The following is a 23,539-nucleotide window of genomic DNA, read 5'->3' as shown; positions in this document are numbered from 1 at the left end:
GCTCGATTACGCGCTGCTCTTTCGTCACAGTGGTGTTTCACGATCGGTAGATAGGCACGCAGGAAAATTCGTGAACACGATCGAGAAAGACGATCCGTGTTTACCGATCGAAGCTACGAGCGAACCAAAAGATTTTGTTTCGCGCGTTACGTAAGGGACCGCGATCGAGACACCAGGGGTGTCTTTGGCGAACAATGGCGCGCGGGGATATTACGAAAGTCGAATGAAAGTTTGAGCACGAAGCCTTTGTGTTCTTCCAACCTAGTTCGATAATAGTCTCCGGCGTGCGCGTTTTCGTAGGAAATGCTTGTTTAATGAACCCGTGGTTGCGCAATCCGTGCTTGTAACCCTTTCGATCGAGCGCGATAAATCGCGAGAGACACGCGGCTGTGTAAAATTGTATCGTTTGGCGAATGAAAATCGTAACACGTTGGAAGCTGGCCCTTTCTTCGAGCGTGCAACAACTACCACCGAGAGACTCCATCGGTTCCTTGTCCCTACAGTTCCTTGCCATAAGGAACGCGTGAAGTTCCGGCAACGATTTACATGCACAGAAAGTTGGCGAGCTGGACGTCACAGGGCCGAGAAGGGTTTTAGTCCTCTGGTTTACGATGAAAGTAGAGACGCGAAATCGGAGTAGTAGGAAGGAAACACGAGAATTACGCGTTACAATTAATGCAACGATGATCTCAGGCGTGTCGGATCTCGTTAGTCAACGGCTGATGTTAAGTTTTAAGGACAGTCGTTGTCCTTGGTAACGAAACGGTCAAGGTTTGCCTATTTTTCTTTTCGTTATTTCAGTTCCAAGCCGAGAGTCGCAAAGGACACACGATGCTATTCGCGAGGACCACCGAACGCGCCGATAAGACCAACGCGAAGCCTAAACACCGGGATCACCGATAATCAAAATTCGTGTATATTTACGATTCATTATCGAATACGTGAGATCCCTATATACTGTAATGAACTTTATATTATAATCCGAATTCTCGAAACGATGATGAAAACTCGAGACGAAACGGACGATTTCGCAACGATTTCGCCGATAGATGGTTTCGTTCGCTGAAACATCCCTCTTGAATCCAGACGCATCGTATTGGAAAGTAGAATTCAATGTCGGTTAAACGACGAAGATCGGTCGACGCGATTGTGACGCGTTCCGACTATTTGCGGCCGCTTCGAGGAACGATTCCCTGTTAATGGACACGGTCAACGACTTCAAGGCCGAGAAAAATCAAGACTCATCGCGTTAGAAAAGTGCTTTCCATAGGTGGTGCTTTCGTGAAAGTCCCCCCGCTCCTCCTCATACTCCCCACGGTTTCCTCGTCGGCTCCTCGTTATAGAGAGAGTTTCGAATGGTTCTGGTTCCGGTAGAATAGAGTCGAACGCGGCGTAATCGTCGAACCGTAGAAGAATAGATCGACGAGACCGATCGTTCCCCGACGATTCTCGCGTCGCCTTTATCGCGAATTGTTTCTCTCTTTCATTCTTTCTTTCTGCTCTCTCTCTCTTTCATTCTTTTTTTTTCTTTCTGCCCTCTTTCTCTTTCTTTCTTTCTGCTCTCTCTCTTGTCTCTCCAATCGTCGCGATAAGAATGAACGATCGAGCGCGTCCGTCTCGCAGAGAAGAAACGGTGTCAACGACCCGCGGAAAGAATCTACCCAGTCCCATTGGCTCCCGCCCGGTTCCTCGTGTCTTTCTTTACCGTTATTACCGTTACTCGAAACGTCTACTGGACTACACCACCTTTCCAAAAGAGCAGCAATCTAGGAACGAGTTTTGCTCGCTTTAAATTACAATCGGTTATCGGGGCACCGTGTGCGCGTGCGCGTGCGCGAGCGCGTTCACACGAGCACGTGCTTCTTGGGAGCCGACCACCGCGGCATCGAGTCGTAAAACGTACGCTGTTATCGCCATGGCCGCTTATCCGTTACGTACTCGACGATCGTTTTCTCCGATTAACAGGAGTACGCCGTCCGTATGCTCCCCCCCCCCCCCAACCTTTATCTCGCGACCGTGCGGCTCTTGAAATCGTTTCGCGCGCGAAATTATACAGCTCGGCGTTCAAACTGCACGCGACGTGGCAAAGAGGCGCGGGTGGGGGTAGCCAGCGTCGAGAAACTCGAGGTGTTTCGCGATCGAAGGCGAGAAGAAGGGCCCTCTCTCGCGTCTCGAGACGAGGTTCGAACAGTCGCGAAGCACGTGATAAATGTCATTCACGTATACGAGCGGAATGCCAATCGCGCGATTGGCCGCTAGTAGCGAGTGTAACGGTATCGAGAAGAGAGCAGATGACGAGGCCCAACCCAGGTAAACCCAACCCAGCTAACGCATCGTTCTTTATTCCAACCAACCTAGTTAACCGACGAGTGCGTAGGTATTCGGCATCGTCCGCCATTCGGGGTCAATGGAGAACCGGGTCAACGCGTCTGCGGGGAAACGACGTGTTACGATACCACTTCGAATCGTCGATGCATCTTTTCAAAGGGATACCAGCCGGATGAAAAATCTCTCGTGGACGATCGGACAATTTGGTGATTCGTTGCCTTGAAAATTCTTCAGCGGGCGTTGCTCGTCCCGGGGTTTTATCGGCGAGAGGCGTAAAGAACTCTCGTGGTTCTTTTTTTTTCGAAATCGTTTTAACAATGGTTGTTCTTTGGCTACGTATTGCAAAGTAAACGCGATATCGCGAGATCCAGGTAGGTAACGAACTCTGTGTGCAATCGCGCGAATATACGTGTCTCGTAGACAAAGGGCGACCATATTGATTTTTCAGCTTTCATCGAAAATCCGTCTTCGAAAGGGACATATTTTTACAGAGGTGTTTAAAGAAATATAAGTTTGCACGATTTATTATTAAATACGCTTGTTTTTCCATTGTTCCGAATCAGTTTCTTAAATTTATTTTCTTCGGATAATTTTTACGTAAGAAGCACTATGGAATGTGAAAGACAACACGGAACACGCACGTTTCGTATTAATATTGTACGGTATTGTAAATTTACGTTGTTACCATTATTATCTTTTGTTGCAGAAAAATCTAAAGAAAATCTTGGGACGATCGAACTACGGTGAACGCGATCCGGTTTAAAATAAACAAAAGATATTCACGTATCCCTTTTAATGGAACGAATTCATTTTTCACGCGACTGATCGCAACTCTTTTACCTTTTTTACGATAATTTCTAAACATTCGGACTTTTGCGTATTCAACCATTTCCATACGAATGTTTATCAATTTCTTTTGTGCTTCGACGTTGGCTTCGTTTTAAAGAAGCTTCTCTATCTTTCGCGAGCTTTTAAAATCGAGCGCTCCGTATTACGCGTCTGTACAGCGATCGTAGCAACAGAGAGCACAGTAACTGTGTAGCTGTACAGCTTCGTTTTAAGCGATGTAGTTTCGCTTAGAGCTAAAAAGAATCGTTGAGAAAAATTTAATATACTTTCGCAGAGTGCACGTTTGCAAATGGAACCATCCGTTCCTTCATAAATCGATTCCTCGGGTCGTTCCACGTATAAAAGGTATCGGGTAAGATAACGAAAACCTTAATTCTTTGAAAAGAAGTTTCGTTTCTTTGAACCACTACGTTAAGTAACGAAACGTTTCTTCGTTGCGTTGCAAAGATTTCCTTAAACCAAATACGAATACTCTTGATATCTTTCGTCGCATTTTTTAATTATTCCCTTCTCTTGAACCGATAATTTGGAAAGCTACACGAAAAAAATTAAAACGGATTCAAATCTGACCAGGTACAGATCCATGAACTCGGAATCATTTTTCTTCGCGTATTTGCGTTAAATACATCGTTACGATCCGAGCGTTACCATTCAACGCCATCGTGTCGATAACGCTTTAAATTGTGCATCACCCGATACGCAAGAACAACGCAAATTACACGTTAACGTGCCAAACGGGAAAGAATACAGTCCGATAGGACACGTATCGAGAATTCCGTAGCACGAGTTCGTGGAGCATTTCAACCGATCGTATGCACTTCTTTCGATACGAAGATTGTCTGTGCATCGCGTGGACTCGTTACGTCGATTAAACGTTCCACTTTCCGCGATGGTGCACAAACGGAAAAAATCGTTCCAACGAAACGTGCGTAGCTGTTCGCTTGTCGTAGGAAAACAAACAAACAAAATTACAGTAAAACCTCAATGGCACGAATACAGGTTTCGGTACGTAAAATATTCGGGAAATCGAACCTTGACCGAAACTGCACTCGTTCGCTGCATCTCGCGTGAAAGCAGTGGGTGGTATTCGCGTATGCCAACGTGTTATACACTAATGCGTTCATTCCGTGGTACCGTTTTTCTATACCTCTTTTTGTAATTCCTACGAATGACCCGTATTCTCCCAAGTTCTTTCCTATTTTTTTGAAATACGTTCACTGCGATCGTATCCCGTACGGATATTCGTTTCGATGTATATCCGATTTTTTTCCTCCCGTTTACAATTAACGCGAGCAATACACTTATCAACCTTCTCGCGGTTTATGAAAGCCATTGATCCGATCCGCTTGTCGAGACTGCACGGTTATTAACGGTATTAAATGCACGTTCGAGTATCACGCTGCGCGAACGATATACCCGAGAACAAAAAACTCGCGAGAAATTTTGAATGCGGTATCGATGGACACGGTATCGATACGAAGTTGAGATGAATGTGATATTTCAAACGAGACATACTACAAACGAGAGTACGAAATATTTCGGTAGTGGAACGAAAGAAAGAGTTGCGACGAATTGTTCGAATTTGATTCGATCGGTCGAACGATCGAACGATGAGACGAGAAATGTTGGGAAATGCGTATGAAAATGTTTAATTTTAGAACGGATAATCGTTCGAGCACTTGCAACATTCGGAGAGAAATCGGAAATTTCCTCGAGTATAGTTTTCACGATCTTAGCCGATGTCTTTTGCGTAAAATGGCCCGAAGAATCGATTCACGCGGAGAAATCGAACGACACCGTTCAAAACGAAAAGTGCAATTGCACTTTGCTGTTCTCCATTCATTTTGCAACCGATGGAGTTTCAACGAGTAAACTTTCTTCGTAGAGTTACAAATTCCACGAATTCTTTCCTCTAGGATTTTTACCGTTTTTGAAATATAAATCGTAATTTTGACAAATCCGCCAAGGATGAGCTCCAGAAGCGTAATTTCAAACGAAAGACGAGTCCACGCGGTAGATCGTCCACGATCTATCCATCCTGTTATTAAATTCGTTAATTGGGGCAAACCGAAGCGATGCTCTATTCCCACCGTATTATTATTATTTCTTTATCGAGGAACACACTTTCTAACGGTCCTGGTAAAACGTTCGCTACACAACTTTAACAAACCGTAACCGCCAACGATATTTCCAATAATTTACAAAAATATCCAGATTTTTAAGGTACGGATAATTTAAATAATCCGTCAACGTGGTCATTGATTATCGTTTTCCATGATCGGATAAATAGAGCGAATTACGTCGGCAATAATCGAACGGTCGATGCAACGTAAAAGAAAACGATAAAAAAGGAAAAAGTTTCTCTCGCAAAATTGCTTTTCGTTTTCGACGAATTTCCATTGTTTTCATTCACGAAAAAATATAAATCTAGGCTAGATAACGCGCGCGAAAGCTCCATACCGAAAAAGTCCTACGGTTTCGTTGAAAAACAAATTTGCAAGTTTCTCTCGCAAAATTGCTGTTCGTCTTCGACGAATTTCCATTATTTTCATTCACGAAAAAATATAAATCTAGGCTAGAAAACGCGCGCGAAAGCTCCGTACCGAAAAAGTCCTACGGTTCGTTGAAAAACGAATAAGAAAAATCTGACGGATGTTTTTCGGCCGGATCATCTGAATGACTGATTCGCGTCGTAGGTTCTCGATCACCGTTGCGCGAGAATCGCGAAAGTTGATCGAGGTATTCGCCACGGCGGTCTCTCCGATCTTCTTTCGAACGATATCCTCTCGAAGCGTGTCCGCCAATGTTCCCAAAGTTTCTATCGGTGCGGCTAGAATCGTTCGAGAGAACTTGGAGATCGCGACGTTACACTTTCGTCGGGCAACAATGCGTATATCTGTCGACATCCGTCATCCCCCTTCGATTTAACGTTTTGTCTCGCGTCTGATTTCACACGGGGACCGGGCCCCCTGAGGAGGGGGCTAATTAACCGCAGCCGAGACTCGCGCGGACGAGATAACGAGGAAAGCGCTAACAGGGGGAAAGTGCGCCACATTGGTCTCACCTTCGAGTCCCACGAGCTCTTCCGCTTGTGTTCCATCGTGACGGTCATCTCCGTGCCGTTGTTTCAACGATTTCTTTCAGCCCCGTCAACGATCCTTCGGTAGGTTTGCCGCGTGCATACGCACGAACACCATCGCGGGGCTGAATAATCTTCCTTCGATCGTTGCTTCTCCGCCGTACGATCGCTGCGAGCACCGAATACGCGCGCTCGTTTCGCACGCGCTGTACCAGAATCGCTCCGATGATTTGCCTCTCCTCGCTGGACGAACAAGTTTGTCCAACGAGATCGGTTCCATGTACTTCCGCTGTCGTTCACCCCTGAAATCTTGACACCTGCGTACAAGAAGAAGAAAAAAAAGAAAAAAAGCGATCGTACGCAATACCCGACGTATACACGCGCGCACGTATCCGAACGCGTAAAGTTCGCCCCGTTCGGTATGAAAATTTCATTACCACGAGTTATCCAATTCTCGTCCCGAGGGAAGGAAAATTCGCTGAATTTCGCGTCGCCGTAACTCCGTCTCGCGCTATTGTCGCGCGAGAAAAGAAATTCTATCTCGAAGAAACCTGATTCGGTTCGGAGCACACTTGACACTGCCACCTTTCACGCGGTTCGACGGGTTCCCTTGACACGGCTGACAACGAGACCGCGTAAATCCTCGTTGGAAACGAATCTCGGCCGGCGAAAATCCCAAGACTCGTTTATTTCTCTCGGTTGCGCGTCGTGCAGAAGAATCTCGTTTGCGTTCCAACGGCATCGATTTCCGCGCTCGCCGCGAATCACCATCGACTCGTGGCGCGGATCGAGGGAGCCGAGTGCACGCAAGCACGCACGCACGCAGGCACGCACGCACGCTGGTCGACAGGTGCTCGCGGGAGAAAAGGAGACGGAAACGAACGAGGTCTGTAGAAACGGTGTTCGATTCGCCGTGAGCTCGCGGGGAACAATTTCTCCAACCAAGTCGGAGCCGACTGCGAGAGGCGAGAGATTGTTGTCCCGAACGGGGACCGAGATACCGCCGGGGGAACGGTGAGACACGGGCCCCGTTTACCAGCTCGCTCGCTCCGTCGCTCCCTCGCTCCTGGATGCACTTTCACGTCATTACCGGTTCTCCGCGACGCTACGCGCCGACTTCTACGTGCTCTGCACGAGGGCACGCTTATCGAGCCGTCCGGAGCAAGGACGCGAGCCGCAACGCGAAATATATACGTAACTCACGGAGAGAGACACGCGTGTACACGTTTCGGTTTTTCTCGGTTTCGTTTCGAAGTTCACGACCGCCTTCCAGTTCCTCGAAACGCGTTCGTCGACCGATGGATCGCGTCGCGAGGATCGGTTACACGTTTTAGAAAGCGTCGCGCGCGCGTCGACGCGACCGCTTTGCGGTATTGGGCGCGCGATCAAGGAATCGGTAAAAGTTTCAAGAACAAAGATAAAAAAAAAAAATATATCGAAACCACGCTCGATCGTTTACTCCCGTGATCTTGAGCCAAATGAAACGCGAAATCGTAGCCGGTACACTTTCTCGTGGCTACCGGTTCGCCGTGCCCCGTATACGCCGAGCGAGCGAGCGAGCGATGCGCCCGACCGATGCAACAGAAAAAAGGAAAGAAAGATGTTCGACCGAACAAAGAATATTTTTAGCTTTCCGACCAGTCCCCAAGGAATTCGGGTGCACCCGAAACCGCTTTTTCGAGGTTCGACCGCCAAGGGTAACTTGTTTAAATCTGGATCCTGGTCGAACAACCGTTGCACGCGACTGTCAACGAACCGAGTCTCTCGCGAGTGAGTTTTCTGTTTTTTTTTTTTCCTACCCGGCACGGACTTCCAACACGCGCGGGCGCGCTCCGACTATCCAATTTCAAGGGTAGCTCGCGGATAGAAATTAATGCCGGGTCTTCGCGGCGGTGTCGATTTCGATTACGAGCGGCGAGTGTAACACAGCTTCGTTACGAAACGACCGCGATTGTTCGTTGCGCGACGGTGGTCCACGAATTTGAAAATCCACCGATGCTTCTCAAACGCGAACACGGACGATACGATCACGCGAAACACTCCATTGGTAATTTCTATAAAACTTACCTCTCCCTTTCTCTCTCTGTTTCTCTCCAGTTACGACGAATCCTCCCGAATTCGACGATCGCCTCCGGCTCCGTGATTCGTGTATCCACGATGCGTTGTCCTCTCCGCTCAGTTGTCACGAAGCGACGTTTACCTCGTTTCTCTCGTGCATACCGGTCCCATCGAACCCACGATATTTCATCGAGATTCACGCAACATCGTCCCGGTCGTTCTTCCACTCGAAACGATATTCCGGCCGTTGGATGACAGCTGTTGGTCCCCACCGGAAGCGTTTCCCTGGTAGATCCCCGGGAACGGTATACCGGTCTTTCACAGTCTACGGAACAACCGAGCTCACTCGGCTCGTTTGGCCCGCCGTTGATGCTCACTCTTCCCCTCGTTGTCACAGAAAGAGGTAACCGTTAAACGCGGAACAACCGAACCTTCGAGGAGCGAGGTGCACGCACGAATGTGCCCCGCTCGACAGTCGACCGCCGATTAATGACCTGGCGAACGTTACGCGCGCCCTTCTCCGTCGTTGAATCGCCTTCGGGTATATACCGTTTTACCAGCTCCCCGACTAATTGTTTACATTTACATATATTACGAGAGACCGTCGATGCGAAAGACGCGGCGCCTGGGCCCTTTCTTACCTAGCCACGGGATCTGACCGCTGTCGTTCTGCCTCTTGACCGAAATGAAGTAGGTACGGTTGCTCCAACGAACGGGGAACCGTGTTCCATTATCCGGGGATGAAAAAAGGTCGCGAGAATCTGGGTCAGGAAATTCCACCGACATTTTTTCTTCCCGATCCGAGTGCTTTCGAGTTTCGAAGCAACTTCGACGATTGTTAAACCGCCGACACACCAACGCTGCGACCTACAGCTTGTCCGACAAGAGCACTAACATTTTTAACCGATTAACGCGTAAACGAGGAAATTACTGTATCATCGAGTAGCTAGCGAGTAGATAAGCGGTTCAGAACACGTCTCGACCTTTCAGCTCGATCTTTGCGCAACAACGACTTCGTTTAGGGGAAATGTAAAGTGTTGAGAGAGACTCGAGTGAAATGTTAAGATAGAAGTGATTTTCGAGAATTGTTTTAGCTCGACCTTTGCGCAAGAACGACTTCGTTTAAGGAAAATGTAAAGTGTTGAGGGAGACTCGAGTGAAATGTTAAGATGGAAGTGATTTTCGAGAATTGTTTTAGCTCGACCTTTGCGCAAGAACGACTTCGTTTAGGGGAAATGTAAAGTGTTGAGGGAGACTCGAGTGAAATGTTAAGATGGAAGTGATTTTCGAGAATTGTTTTATAATATGGAACCACGATGAAACTTTTCGTCACTTTTTTTGTGTATATTTTTCAACGTTTCGAGGTATAAACTTTTCCTTCTGCTACGATCTTTTATCGAGCATTTGCGAAGTAATAAATGTTATTCTCCGTGGAGCTTCCCGTCGACGGCGTGCAGTCTAGCATATTTTCACGTCGATCTAGGATAAAAACAAAGTTTTTAGTCGTGATAGAATTATGTATCGTGTAAACCTAAATTCTGTTTAATAAATATAAAATTAACGATAATCCGCGATTCTGGAATTTCTTTCGGATTTTCAGGGAAATTTATCAAATTATTAAATACGATAATAGAATTTCGGTTCTGCAATTTCTTTCGAATTTCCAGAGACATTTCAAAACCGCGTATTATCGTTGATTTTATATTTTTTAAACAGAATGTCGATCGGTGTCGGGCACAAGTTCCCTTATTACTGGTCGATCATGATCAATTTTTACTTTTTACTTTTTCGAAGGACTGTTAAACATTCTATGAAAATGCACGTTTGAAACTGTTTCTCGAAACGAGAATTTTACACGCTGTCCATTTTCACGTGTAATTTGAATGACCAAAAGATGGTAAAAATTGATCAGAGGGTAGAAATTAATATTCGGCCTCTAAATTAATTTAACCGCGATACTTATTTAAACTAAACTTTCTTCCCGTCGCGTTAAGGTATCAAAGTATGCATGTAAGATATCGAAAAGAGTACAACTCCCGATTCTATAACCGACGTAAACTTTAAAAACACAATAAAAAATGTAAAAACACAATAATGCCCGAGAAACAGCACATTAGACAACATGTGCTTTTCGAATGAAAACAAATTTTCCAGGTTCTGCTTCAAGTCGGAACAATTCTTCTATTTAATATTTTTATATATTTTTGTTTACCATATTTTGCGATTTTTGTTTTAAATAAATAGACGACAAGCGACGACGGAAACACGGATGAAATCTGGAGTAACATTCGGTCACTTAAAAAAAAAAAAAACAGAACATTAACAAAATGTTCCTCGATACAAAACAAGTATGTGTAGAATGCACAAAACAATGTTCAAATTTAACGAGCGTGAAAGGTTGTCTTTTTCGAATACATCGAAACATGATTTTCGAAATTGCCCCGTTTTTGGAAAAATGACGCGTGGGAAACCAATAACGCAATATCAAATAATCCAAATTCCAAGGATTATTAGAATATATTAATTATATTTTATAGATGTTCGAACACTACGAATTCGAGTATTCGAGTATCACTATTCCGACCAGTGAATAAAATTTAAAAATTCGCTGAAATTGTGGAAATTAAACGAGAATAATTTTCTTCCCCACCTTTTTAAAGGCTTGCAGCTACAAAATATTATACAAATTGTCTTCAATACAATATCTCGTATGAAAATTAGGTATGCAAGGATATCGAGCCGGTTTCTTCAAAGTGGTTTAACGAGAATCGAAGTGAAGTTAGTTTCGGTTACGAACCGATATGTTCTATTTGTTTTCAATTCGATTTCGTACCAATACCTTTCCAACGAAAACTATGTATTTCCATTCGAAAGAAACCTTTACTTTGTTCGCGTGATACTTATAAAAATGATCGCGCGATAAATTACCAAGCACTTTTCGATAATTTTCCATCGATCGTAATGCAAATCCTCGAATACCTCGAAGGAAGACAATTTCTTGATTTACTCCACTTTCGAATGAAACACGATTCCTATCTTCGTTCACGTTCGGATTATTATGTAGGTGAGTAAGAAGTGTTTTCTTTTTCTAAATGAAGTTAAATGCGAAAGTTACAAAGTAAAATTAAAATACGAGATTTCGTTGCGTCTTGACTATTTCTCTAATCTTTCGCCAACAGGTTTTCCGCTTCTTCGTCGCTGTATCGCGGAACGACGCTAATTTGTTACGGTACCAGAAACATTCGCGCCTAGCATGAGATTCCACCGAGTGCGTTACACCTTTAATATATTCCATGATCCGCCCTTAAAAGTGTGAATAACGTTGGAGCAAATATTATCGATCTTCGGAGGTAATAAGTAAATTCGAATATTCTACCTTCCCTTTCAAAGAACACGCATTATTATTTTTACGATAATCCTAGAGCGATTCGGGTAGAGATAAACCAGGTAAGTATTTCTCGAAATACTTACTCGGTAGTATACACTCGGTGGAGTTCGACACCACTGCTCTAAACGATGATTTCGATTTTTTTCCTTTGCTCTACGAAGACAATCTACTCTTAACAACGTTGGATGATTTATTATCGCGTAAAATCAAAAATTACCGCTGATCACGGGTGACTCGTTATTGCGTCGAAATAGAAATTAGAAAAATTTCATAAAATTATATGCGTCCAATCGAATTCTACCGACTAGAATTCTCACCAATGTAAATAACTACGAGACTTAATTTCTCCTTTCACCGGGTTCGAGTATAACATTTTACAACTATTAACGTCTTATGACGCTTCCATACTACATCATAAAAGGCTCCGATCGAGGCGAATATTTCTCAGCATAACAGCATAAAAGTTATTGAAAAAAATCGATACAATTTCTCGTTACAGCCCGCCATGGTCCATTCGTACGAACGAACAACTAATATTAAACGCATCTAAAATTTTGCAACATCTTCGAAAACGTGGTTCCCAATTCTTCCGGAATTATCCGAGATTCGTACAGATTTGGAAACTGCTATCGATACTCATCCGTTCGAAGCCGCGCCGGCTACGAACCGCCCGAACTCGTTAACGCGCATCTCCATATAAGCACGAGAGCCGCGTAACGCGCGAAACGAGCGCCGCTATGTATCTTTTTACACGGCGACCGGGACCCCGTATACGGTCGCCACGATCATCGATCGAGCGATTTCGAGCCGTAGAAATCGCCGATGAGAAATTGCACGCTCGGTGGACGCTTATACGGCACGATTGTCTCCCGATCGTAAGTCGAAATCCTAAGAAGGTGGTTAGGCGAGACCTCGTGTGTCGCGTTTAACGCCTAAACGACGAAAGTACCGCTGCTGCTGCTCGGCTGGCGGTCGTTTACGGCTGCGCGCGCCACCCGTCAACGAAAGGAAAGTACGGGTGAAAATGGAACGTCGAAGCCGCAGAGATTCGAGTACTTAATCGTTCAGTTTATTCGTATGGACAATTAAACGATACATATACATGGTGTGTACGAATTACGTGTTTCTCTCTTAGGTCTAATACATCGACAGCGATCGGAGGAGCGTAAACGGCATCGAACACGATGCTGTATACCCCGCCACGATTGCGTAACTACATTTAATGATAATAATAAAAATTAAGTATAACTACCCTGTAAAATACGTAATGCGAAAGTTCATTGATATTTGTTTATATTTATTCGTGATTGTAATTCACTGATACTCGAGAATGATACTATTCGTTTCGGGGGGGGGGGGGGGGGGGCGGTTTAGCGGTATAAATAGGTAATCGCTCTCTGCAATTCGATAGATTCACAAGTTTCGGAGGAGATCTATGATATAATTGGTTACTCGGGCGATCGACGGTGCTCGGGCAAATTGCGTTCTCGCCTGTTCGACGCGCAATAATAACCGTCGTCGTTGTTACGACGTTTCGTGTTCACCGTTGGTTTTTTTTTCCCCTTTATCTTAATTACTTCTTTCTTCTTCTTTTTTTTTCTTTTTTTTTATCTTTATCTTTATCTCTCCTTGTCTTCTCACCGTGCGAGGAAAAAAATATCAGTGATAAAACTCGCGAGACGCGCGGTTACAAACGATCGTCGTATCGCGCGGGAAAACTTTATTGCTGATATCGTGGTATCACCTCGTACTCGGAAAGATCGGTTCGACCGCAAGAATTCTGACAAAAAGTTCTCTCACGATCGCTGGCGTATCACCGTATTATCGTTTCCCTCCTCTCAACGACTCGTCGAAGTCGCGAGCATCCCTCCTCCTTTAACGTCCTCTTCGATGAGTAAGTTTTGCGCACGGAGCGCGCAACAGCGGAGGTGTATGCGCGATCGAATATTTATTCATTTTCGAACGACTCCGTCGGTGAGATCGGCGTTCGTGTTTTTTTCTTTCTTTCTTCGTTAGGCAGCAGAGGCGACGATTTCACGATTCGCTTCGATGGTGCCGAATCGCGATGAATCGCGAAAGTCGCGCTTGCGACGCGGATCGGCCGTTTAGAGCGCGAGCGCATTCTCGAATTCGTTTTCGCGCGACAACCGCTCTTCTTAGGGTTGTCTCGTCGACGAGAAGCGCGTACCTCGATAAAAGATTCACCGGTTCGTCGATACGCGACGAAACGAAAAGAAGAAGAAAAAAAAAATACAATTTCCACTACGAACCCCAATTGTTTTCTCTCCCCGTAGTCGGAGTAGTCCCCGTAAAAGTGGTTCTCTTCTCGCCGATGATGCCGCGCGTTACGTCGAGATAAACGACAAGCGAAGAAGATCGACGAAGGAATAATTCTCCCCAAGGATCCGGTGTATCGTTCGAGAGTAACGGACGCGCGCGATTCGCGAGACGCAACGTGTGTACAATTATTATGTATAAAACGCGCGTGTCCCGTCGTTCGTCGTCGTCGTTGTCGTTTCTTTCTTTTCTCTCTCTTTCTCTCTCTCTCTCTCTCCTATCTTTTTCTTTCTTCGATTTTCAGCTGCCATTACCGTGCAATTTCGGTTTCGTCGTCGCGTGTACCGACGACACCTCGAACGAATCAAACGACGCGCGTTAACGGTTTGACGCGTGAAAGAGCATGGTCCCCTAAAATAAACAGAATCGATTTCGACTTGGTCTGCCTGCGTGCGCGGAACTGATTTATCGTTTCGTTCAGATGAAAAACAGGAAAAACGAAAACACATTCTCGATGTTATGTTAGTAGATATATATATATATATGTATATATATATATGTGTACATATGTATATATATGTGTACATATGTATATGTATATATGTATGATTTATCGTTTCGTTCAGATGAAAAAAGGAAAAACGAAAACACATTCTCGATGTTATGTTAGTAGATATATATATGTATATATATATGTACATATGTATATATACACATACATATATGTATACATATATGTATAAAGAAAAAGTCGTTCGAGTAACAATCGTGTCGGACACAGAGCTTTACGGATACGCTTGTGCACGCGATACGAACGGCGCGTTAAATAAAATACTGACGGACATTGAATACGTTACGTTCGATTCGCACGTTCAACATTTTCTCACCCTGATTCTTAGATCTATGATATTAAACGTGACATTCTCATTCTCCCGACGCATGAACAATTTTCGTGAGTTACGTAAAAAAAAGGGGGTGTGGGTGGGGCGGGGGCGGGAGGTATAAAATCGATACCGTTTACTTATAATCCAAGGGGGGTCGGGTGGTGTGGGGGGATAATTCATGGTCGTCGTTTCGATGTCTCGACAATCGTATCGCGTATTTCGAACATCGCCAACGATGTCATTGCGTCGCGACAACAGTTCCAAGTTCTTCTTCGCCTATATCTTTTTTTTTTCTCCTTTTTTTTTAATATAAATATCTAAGGTACGACATTGGTAAGTTATATATATATATATAGATATATTTATATATATATATATATATATTTATGTATATATATATATTTATATATATATTTATTTTTTTTATGTATATATATTTGTATATAGCGTAACCGACTTCATATTTCTAGGAATCAATGCAGTTATTCTCGACGCTGCAGTGATCGCGTAACACGATTTCCGTACCCTGTCTCATTCGCGTAAAAACAAGCTTTAAAGTTGTCCCGCACTCTCCGGTGTGCGTGATACGTGTATACGCGTATGTACGTGTGTGTGTGTGTGTGTGTGTGTGTACGTGTTGTACGTGTACGTACGTGTGCACGCGTGTCCGTGTACGTGTCGAGAAATACGCACGCGCGCATGTGTTATGTGCGTGTATAGATGTGTCTCTATGTGTTGTTCGTTCGCGCTTAGGAACCTCTCGTTCCACGTTTATTCGTCAAAATTCTTTCGATCTCGATCGATACAGGGTGAGAGTAAAACGACGACACTAGTCTGTATTTAAAATTACTTAAGAGCCTCACTAGTCCGCTTCTCCAGCGAGAATTGGTCGCTGGCACGGTTTCAGAGATCGGTGTCGTACCAGGCTGCAACCTGATTGTTATCTTGCGGCGGTGCAGGAAGCTCTTCTAAATGATCGAAACTCAGGTCACCCTCGTGCGCTACGTCCATAGTGTCCATTGCGCCGTATGTCGACCCTCCACCTATTTCCAACCCTTGCATCGAATCTACTGGTATCTGCCCATAACCTGTATCGGTAGAAAATTCAGGATGAACCACGAGTTCCATACCAACGCGCTACGTTAATCGACAAGAAACTACACTGCTAAAGATTCTGCTAAAATTTCCTCAACCAGTAGAGCACAACTTTGCAAAGTACTCGCGATAGACGTACGGTTTTCTCGACGAGCGAACAAACAGCGAAGAAACAAAAGACGATGAAATTCGATCGAAATTTTCGTCAACGAAACGTATGCAAACGAATCATTCGGATTATTCGTTTCGCGCGCGTTTTCACGATTCAGAGGCAGAACGACGCGCGTGAAAGCGAGTAAACTCGTCGAGAGAAGGTGAGAGATGAGAATTTCAACGATACGAAAGGTCGACGCGGGACAACCGTGTACGCGCGAGCGAAAACGATAGCCACGGGTACGCGCGTACGATACGTATGAAACCCGCGATCTGGAAACAACGAATTCGAGAAATTGATATTTATTGGAAGCCGCGATCCAACGCGCGTACGAATCCCGATGCTTTCTTCGTTGATAACGAGAGAACTTTCATCGCGGCGCTCGATCGAATCGTTACGGAACTGCGTTCATCTCGATACGATTCGCGAAAGCATCTTATCTAATTACTTACGAATACGTTTCTATGCTTCTTTCCACCATAAAGTATGTTCAATTAGAGAAAAGATAATGAAAATACAAAAAGTACAACCATGCATGAACTATCGTAAATAATAATAATAATAAGTTACAGAAAAAACGCTATAAATATGTGGTGTTTCTTTGTTTCTTTTTTTTGATTCTTTTTTTTGTTCATTTTTCTGGTGTGTGGTTTGTTTCATTGTCGTGGTTCTTGTTGTTGTTGTTGTTGTTGTTGTAGTAAATTCAATTATCAAATAGAAACAAAAGCATTCGCAAAACGTGCAATTACATATAATATTTACAAAATTCCGTGAAAAAGGTGTAATATTACGAACGAGAGTGGTAAATATATTTCAAAGTGTACACAACGAAAAGCGTGTAAAGAAACATTTCAGCGATTAATAATAAAGCACAGAACAGTACGTAAGGGCTGAGTGTCACCTATGTTACTGCGAGATACTGTTGATAGCCTGTATTTTAATATAAGTCCGTCGGTTAAGCTGCTGTTAAAACAACATAGAATTAAATGCATTGCTTACTTTTTCTTCTTATCGTCGATAATATTAAGAAATAGATGGGGTTATCGGAAAAGTTTCTCAAAAAGATCGTATCATACAAGTGGAAGACAAAAAAAAAAAGAGAGAGAGGCACGAGCACATAAACCCGCATTACCATACCAATCTGTTCCCGATGCACGAACGAGGAAGACGTGTATTGTTTCTCGACAGAAAACACAAAAAAAAAAATAAAAAAAAAAAAAATAAAGGAGGTTCCCCGATAAAATCGTAAGGCGTAACGCAAAAGTTTACGAAGTCTCGAACCCATTTCAATGAATCGCGAGGAGAAGAAAATTTGTAGATTTGCCTACGTTCGATCGGGCCGTATCGATCGTTCGAAAGCAATAATCGGATAGAAAGGATAACGCTCGTAACTTACCTTGCGGTTGATACCCTCGACCTCCGTGGCTGCTGTGTACGCTAGGGGGTCCTTGTCCATACATACCATCATAGCCTTGATCAGGGCCAAGCATGTCCTGAAGATTAGGTAGCTCAGATCAACACAAAACCTATCTTCTGTTGTAGGCATGTCATTAACACCCCGGCGAGAGTATAGGTCGGGAGATACTCGTCGCAGTATCATCGATATGTCGCGTAGAAAATTAACATTTAAAAACGGATACGACGGACTTACGTACGTACATATACATATATGTAGGTACGTATGATAATACGCGTCGGCGCGCGACGCGTTCGTGGTAGCTGCTTAAAAGTACACTATCGCGCTCGTTTTCTTTTCTTTTCTTTTCTTTCTTTCTTTCTTTCTTTTTTTTCTTTTCTTTTTTCTTTTTTTTTTTTTTCGTTACACAGCCTGCAAGGGGTGAAACACGAATGGAACGAAACGCATTCCCATGCATAACGTAACGTTGCAAACTGAGGATCATAATAAAGTCATCGCTGTACATTTATTACAGATTCCATTGCTCCATTAGGCACGACCCTGGGGGGCCTCGGTCTCAGCTCGTGAATAACGCGTCAATAACTCGAATACACATCTGTGACATATTTTTTCAGTGAACGTGGAAGAACGTAGTCGAAGCTGAAGCATCAATTTGAACGATAGTTATGAACGTATGCGCAACAATGGTAAAAAATTGTGAACGGTTACGTATGAAAATCTCCTATGTGAAAATTCATCGTCGAGACGAGTACGCTACCTTAAGAGCTACGTCTGTACATTCTACCCGATTCGTTTCTCTTTCACGTTTATCACCCGGAAAATCAACATTAAATGTATCTAAGTTGTGCGAACTGGAATAATGGATAACGACATTCACTTCTGCAAACTATCTAAGTTTTACACTTCTAAACTTACATGGCGGGGAAGATTACGTATGCATAGTACTTGTTCTTACTAATCAGATATAATTCGCTATCGCTATTATGTTCTCGTGGCTTAATTTACTTAACACGATGTAACCAATCGCACGGAAGGCAATCTCTATTCTGCTCTGACCGTCGACTTTTTCGCAAGTTGTCCTACAAACCTGATTCCTGGAATCTATTCGAAAGCTAGTACGGAATAGCAATATACGGAAGGTGTTGATTTTCTTATCGCAGCAGCACATGCCGCCAGACGAAAACGAAAGAAATGAGGAAAAAAAGAGGAGAAACAAAAAAAAAAGAAAAAAAAAAAGAAAAAAAAAGAAATGGAAAAGAAAAATTACCCTATGTTACAAAGTGTTGGTAAAAAAATAAATTTAGCCACGGCATAAGCGAGGCATGCATCGGTATCACGAGTTACGGTACCTGCAAATCTGGAGGCATCCCAAAGTCAGCGTTGTTCCAGAGATTGGTGTCTTCGCGGAACAAAGAATTCGTGAGTTCCATCGACAGTCGTTTCTTGTATTCTTGCGGTTTGTCCTCGCTCATGCGGAATAAGACAGCCGCTGCGTAAGTCGCGACACCCTCGTTCCTAGAATGTAGCAGCTCCGTCAAAGGAGCAGTAGCACCTTCTTGTTCGATCAACTCGGCACCTTCCTTATCAGTGGCGAGTTCGCAAAGTACACCAGCCGCTACACGTTGAATATTCTCGATCTCGTTAAACAGCAACTGAAACAAAGTAACGGGGTTGTAGTAAATTGTACGCGAAACGAACGATCAGTTTTCGCTCTCGAAAGCTCTCATACCTGTACGAAAATCGGAATCACGTTCTGAGATCTGATGATAACCCTGTTGTGCGATTCTCTCGCGAGAATATGAAGCGCTCCTACGGTACCTTCTACAATTTCCTCCATGCGTACTCCACCGTCCGCGTACGCGCCCGACGTTTGCTGACTTCCGGTGCTTGCCACGGATGATCGTTGCTGCTGAATAAAAAAAGTAACGTTTCAAACGTGTGTACGCACGTGTATAGATACCTTTTTTTTTTTTTTGCTACGGACGACAAGACACTTTCGTCGTTCGTATCCACGCGTCGAATTTATCGAAATTAATACTTACTCGCTGCGTTTCGGGGAATGCGCGCATCAGGAGCCTAACGAGATGATGAATCGCTCCGTGGTCGCGGAGTGGACCGTGATTCGCAGGACAGAGTGCCAAATTACGAATTAATCCAATCACTGCTTTAACCAGCGGCCAACGCGAAGGTGGATGTAGAAGTTTTACTATGACCTGAATGCCATAATTCAGGCGGATAGAATTCTGTGCCGTTTCCGCCTCCCCGTGACGCGACGTCAAATGACGAAGCGCGCATACCGCCGGTTCGCTGATCTCTTCTCGACTATCCGCGTAAATGATGGTACGAACGAGAGCGTCGACACCACCCACTTGACATACCGTTACTTTGTTACGTTGATTGTTGCAAGTAAGATTCGATAAGATACCAGCGGCACAGGTGACAACATTTACATCGGTAGAGCTAAGCACTTGCACAAGACTCTGTAGCAAACCTTCCAATCCATCGACTTTGGTGCCAGCGTCTGATAAATTTCTTAGAGTCCACAAACAGTTTTGGACGAGTCTTTGACTTGGATTACCGAGGTGCATCGAAAGTGCTTGCATTCCACCCGCTTCTACCACCGCCGGTTTATTGCTAGGACAAACTGATAACACTTTCAAGACTCTCGAGGTTGTCCATAGAAGCTTCTCGTAATCGTACGAACGCATAATGCGTACTAGCTCTATTGGTCCTTGGGAAGCTAATATGATTAACTTGCTTTCCTGGTTGCCGTATGCCAAAATTTGCAGACAATCCGTTACTATAGCTAAAAACTTTACATTGTTCCGCTGAAGTAGGGCAACCATTTTTTGTAAACCTCCGGCAAGGCGTACAGCCATTTTAGAACCGTCCTGATGTAACAGTAAATTGTGAAGCGTCGTTATGGCGTAAAAGAGAACGGATTCCATCGGAGAGCTCAAAAGTTTCACAAGAGCAGGTATACCTCCGCTCTTGAAAATGGCCAGTAAACCTTGTCTGTGATGGGACAAATTGTGCAAGGTGCCGACTGCTGCTTTCGTCGATTCAAGATCGTCACTGTTCGAAATGGCACGAACTAATGCGGCCACCATTTGAGAACTGTTCATGATAGCATGACGAGAGGCCTCCTTCTTCGAAAGCTGGTGAACCACCATTGCCGCTTTAGACACAACAACTTGGTCCTCGTCGTTTAACAACTTAATTAATTCTGGTATCGCACGAGTCGCTAGGTCTGCGTCGTCTTGGTAATTTATCAAATTGACCACAGCGTGTTTCAACATTTGACTGGGTTCTGCCAATCTTTGTACGGCGGTAGGTTGAGCCGGATCGAATTGCGTAGAAGGAATTTCGATACCCTCTTCCAATGTTTCCGGAAACATGGCGGCACGAACGCGCTGAGATCTCGTATGGCTCAACTGTTGATTCATTTCGTCGACTTGGTCTTGAGTGAAACCCTGAGCGAACCCCTGATCCAAATCGAACATCAACTGGTCACCCTCCATTTCGTCGTCCTCCTTGCCGGACAAGGACGGCGCTTGGGTGACAGCGCCGGAATGAATTCCGGAGTCACCCATGTAAGAATTTTGCTGCCACATGAGAGTTTGTTCTTTGGCAGAACCCATGGGTAGATCACCCAGACCTTGATAATTTCCATGAGACACTACAAGATCAATCGCACTTTATAGCATAAGTTTCTTACGGTTTCGTTCCGTTCGACGTTGCAAAGAGTACTTACTCGGTCTGGATTGATTCGAAGACATTTGATAACTCATGGCTCCTACGGGAGAGTCTATCCACACCTAGGGTAAAAAAAAAACACTGTGACGTATTTACGCGTATACGTTACGATCGTTGGTATTTTCGAGGATGCAACGACTCGTTCGAATGACACGTATAATTGAACGCGTACGCGTCGCGATTAAGCATGCAAGGTAAAATTGACGATATCTGAGGAAACGTTGATGCCACGATCACGTTCTGTATCAACGTAGCGTAAAGACGTGGCGGAAAGGAACAATAAGACACATCGTACGGCTCGGTGTGCACCTCCTTCGACTCCCGTGACGACAACGACGAATAAAAGAAAGTCCCGAATTTCACGAAGCGAGCGTTACTCGTCTCGTTGGAGGATTCGAAGACGCCAAGACGCGCGTAGGGTCAGTGCACCGTATCACGAAGAATGGAAGGAGGATGAGACCGCACGGAATGTGGCCACGATCGAAAGATTCTTCTCTCCGAGCGTTCTCGCAGCTTCCGCTTTTATCTTCGAACAACACACGCGACACCGAGGGATGCGTTCGTCCACTCGAATATGGCAGAAAATCGTCGAGCCAGAGGTGCACACGAGGCGCGAACGATGCTCGATTTCCGAAGGTAGAGGGACGCGCGTGGGCGTGCGGCACAACAAAGCCTCCGAGAATGCAATGCATCACCATTTTCCGAGGATCCACGGGCGGCGGAGAGCGGAGAGCGGCAGGGGAGCGAAAACGGAAGAACGGGCAAGAGATACATTGACTACGATGTACGCTGGCGGGAGTGAGAAAGGAGACAGAGAAGGAACACTTTGACACACCCAGCGTAAACACCGCCGTCACGGAAATGACAAGTTTTTTCCCCCTATCGGTCGACGTACGTAATGGCGAACGATAAAATTCTACAATGCTTACCGTAATCGCGAGGATCGACCGAAGGCGATTTCGTGAATCGTGCTCGAACGAGGACACGGATGACTCACTACCGCGACGCTCGATCCACCAAATTCCCTTTTGCCCCCGACAAGCGAGCTCTTCTCCACCTATCTCTTCTCCGCACGGAGCTCTCTTGGCCTGTCTTCGCTCGGATCCGTCAACTAAAGATGGCGGAAAACGACGCGCAACCTTCGACGCTACCGCCACCTGTCGCCCGGACTGATTCGAGCCCGCAGTGGTGCTCACCGTATCCTCGCGACGCAACCTCGATTAGCTGGATGTCTCTACGTAGGAGAGTATTTATCGATTTTTACCCCTTACGAATACTCGATCCCATCCGAGCGAAACTCGCTCTCTATCCACGGATTCTGCATTTACCCGATGCCCGTCCTTCGAAGCGGTTCAAACGTACGAGCGATATCGAAAACTTGCGTAAGTATTCGCTCACTCGAACCGCGAGGTTATAAATTACAATCGATCGTCGAACAACGCTCGATTCGATTCGATTCGACGTGGAATTTCTTACCGAGAATCGCGTACGAACAGCGTTTGAATTACGAACAGTCGATTCGTAAGTCACACGCATACGCGCGTCTCTGCGTCGCTCGTATACCCTATACACGCGCGAACACGTAACTACGTTCGTACGTGTAGCTCAACGAGCCACGGAATGCACCGGTGACGTATGTACGCGTACGTATGTAAGCGGCAAGTGCCAGGACCTCGGTGAAACGAAAACTCGCACGATCCGCCGATACTGTCGCGAAGAAAGTATGCCAGGTGTCGAAACAAACGATACTCCGCGCAACGTTCCGATATCTCGGCCGGTCCGACCGAAGGACACGATATCCTTCCTGCGGTCCGCGGGGATCAATTTCAATTAAAAGACAATTCTCCGGGACACGGCAATTTTTTAATGGATTCCAGTGGATATTTGTCCATCCACTGCGGCCGAGAATTTCTGATCGAGTCCGGGAGTAAATCGTGTAGCCGGACAGCTAGAATGCGCGCAAAATAACAGACACTGGAGTCCAAAGTAAAATATACTGGCCGTTTGGCGGGAACACCATTCGTTATCGGCTGCGCCCACGCCGATTAATTTTCGGATGCGTGATGGCGGTACCGTTCCTTCCGTTCCGTACAGTGATGATACATTTTACGTCAGCGCTGATATTGAACGGATAATCGGAAAAAAGGAGAACACGCTCCGAGGTATATCATCCCGCAACGATATTTCAATATCGACGCGTAGCTTCCTCGAATAAATTTGCCCCCGTTCTTTTAATTAATAACGAGCAATAACT

The 23,539-nt window shown here is 44.9% G+C and overlaps 3 protein-coding genes across 9 annotated transcripts in view; all 3 read right to left on the bottom strand.

Moving 5' to 3' along the window:
- The window catches only part of LOC143153266 (atrial natriuretic peptide-converting enzyme), a 29,286-nt gene extending 22,862 nt beyond the window's left edge, over positions 1 to 6,424 (bottom strand). For all 3 annotated transcript variants that reach the window (XM_076324267.1, XM_076324269.1, XM_076324270.1), the window contains exon 1: positions 6,242 to 6,424. In XM_076324267.1, the coding sequence (XP_076180382.1) occupies positions 6,242 to 6,289 (48 nt within the window). In that variant the 5' untranslated portion in view covers positions 6,290 to 6,424. The remainder of the gene's footprint in view (positions 1 to 6,241) is intronic.
- Positions 6,425 to 8,569: 2,145 nt separating this feature from the next.
- LOC143153267 (uncharacterized) lies at positions 8,570 to 9,493 on the bottom strand. Its single transcript, XM_076324271.1, has 2 exons — positions 8,956 to 9,493; positions 8,570 to 8,882 (listed from the first exon to the last, which is right to left on the bottom strand). Exons 1-2 carry the CDS (start codon positions 9,098 to 9,100, stop codon positions 8,725 to 8,727), a joined length of 303 nt encoding a protein of 100 aa, XP_076180386.1. The 5' UTR covers positions 9,101 to 9,493; the 3' UTR covers positions 8,570 to 8,724.
- Positions 9,494 to 9,628: 135 nt separating this feature from the next.
- Arm (armadillo) lies at positions 9,629 to 22,418 on the bottom strand. 5 transcript variants are annotated; one of them, XM_076324263.1, is made up of 7 exons: positions 22,215 to 22,345; positions 21,284 to 21,347; positions 19,572 to 21,208; positions 19,259 to 19,438; positions 18,879 to 19,181; positions 17,509 to 17,605; positions 9,629 to 9,793 (listed from the first exon to the last, which is right to left on the bottom strand). In XM_076324263.1, exons 2-7 carry the CDS (start codon positions 21,318 to 21,320, stop codon positions 9,708 to 9,710), a joined length of 2,340 nt encoding a protein of 779 aa, XP_076180378.1. In that variant the 5' UTR covers positions 21,321 to 21,347; positions 22,215 to 22,345; the 3' UTR covers positions 9,629 to 9,707. The 5 variants fall into 5 exon arrangements, with proteins under 5 accessions (XP_076180378.1, XP_076180381.1, XP_076180377.1 ...); XM_076324266.1 differs by lacking the exon at positions 9,629 to 9,793 and adding an exon at positions 15,606 to 15,951 and having other exon boundaries at positions 22,215 to 22,418; XM_076324262.1 differs by lacking the exon at positions 9,629 to 9,793 and adding an exon at positions 15,606 to 15,951 and having other exon boundaries at positions 19,259 to 19,435.
- Positions 22,419 to 23,539: the final 1,121 nt, after the last annotated feature.

The sequence above is a fragment of the Ptiloglossa arizonensis genome, chromosome 12, assembly GCF_051014685.1.
Source record: "Ptiloglossa arizonensis isolate GNS036 chromosome 12, iyPtiAriz1_principal, whole genome shotgun sequence".
Lineage (NCBI taxonomy): Eukaryota > Metazoa > Arthropoda > Insecta > Hymenoptera > Colletidae > Ptiloglossa > Ptiloglossa arizonensis.
Note: the sequence above shows the minus strand (reverse complement) of the source record. Positions and strands in the feature narration are given on the sequence as shown.

Bases quoted from the DNA above. Each gene is read 5' to 3' on its own strand.
- LOC143153267 (XM_076324271.1), bottom strand. From the start codon at position 9,100: ATGTCGGTGGAATTTCCTGACCCAGATTCTCGCGACCTTTTTTCATCC. The intron at 8,883-8,955 runs GTAAGAAAGGGC...GTAAACAATTAG, and splicing joins CGGTCAGATCCCGTGGCTAG to TCGGGGAGCTGGTAAAACGG.
- Arm (XM_076324266.1), bottom strand. From the start codon at position 21,320: ATGAGTTATCAAATGTCTTCGAATCAATCCAGACCGA. The intron at 19,182-19,258 runs GTATGAGAGCTT...ACTTTGTTTCAG, and splicing joins TGATTCCGATTTTCGTACAG to TTGCTGTTTAACGAGATCGA. The intron at 17,606-18,878 runs GTACCGTAACTC...CCTAATCTTCAG, and splicing joins GGATGCCTCCAGATTTGCAG to GACATGCTTGGCCCTGATCA.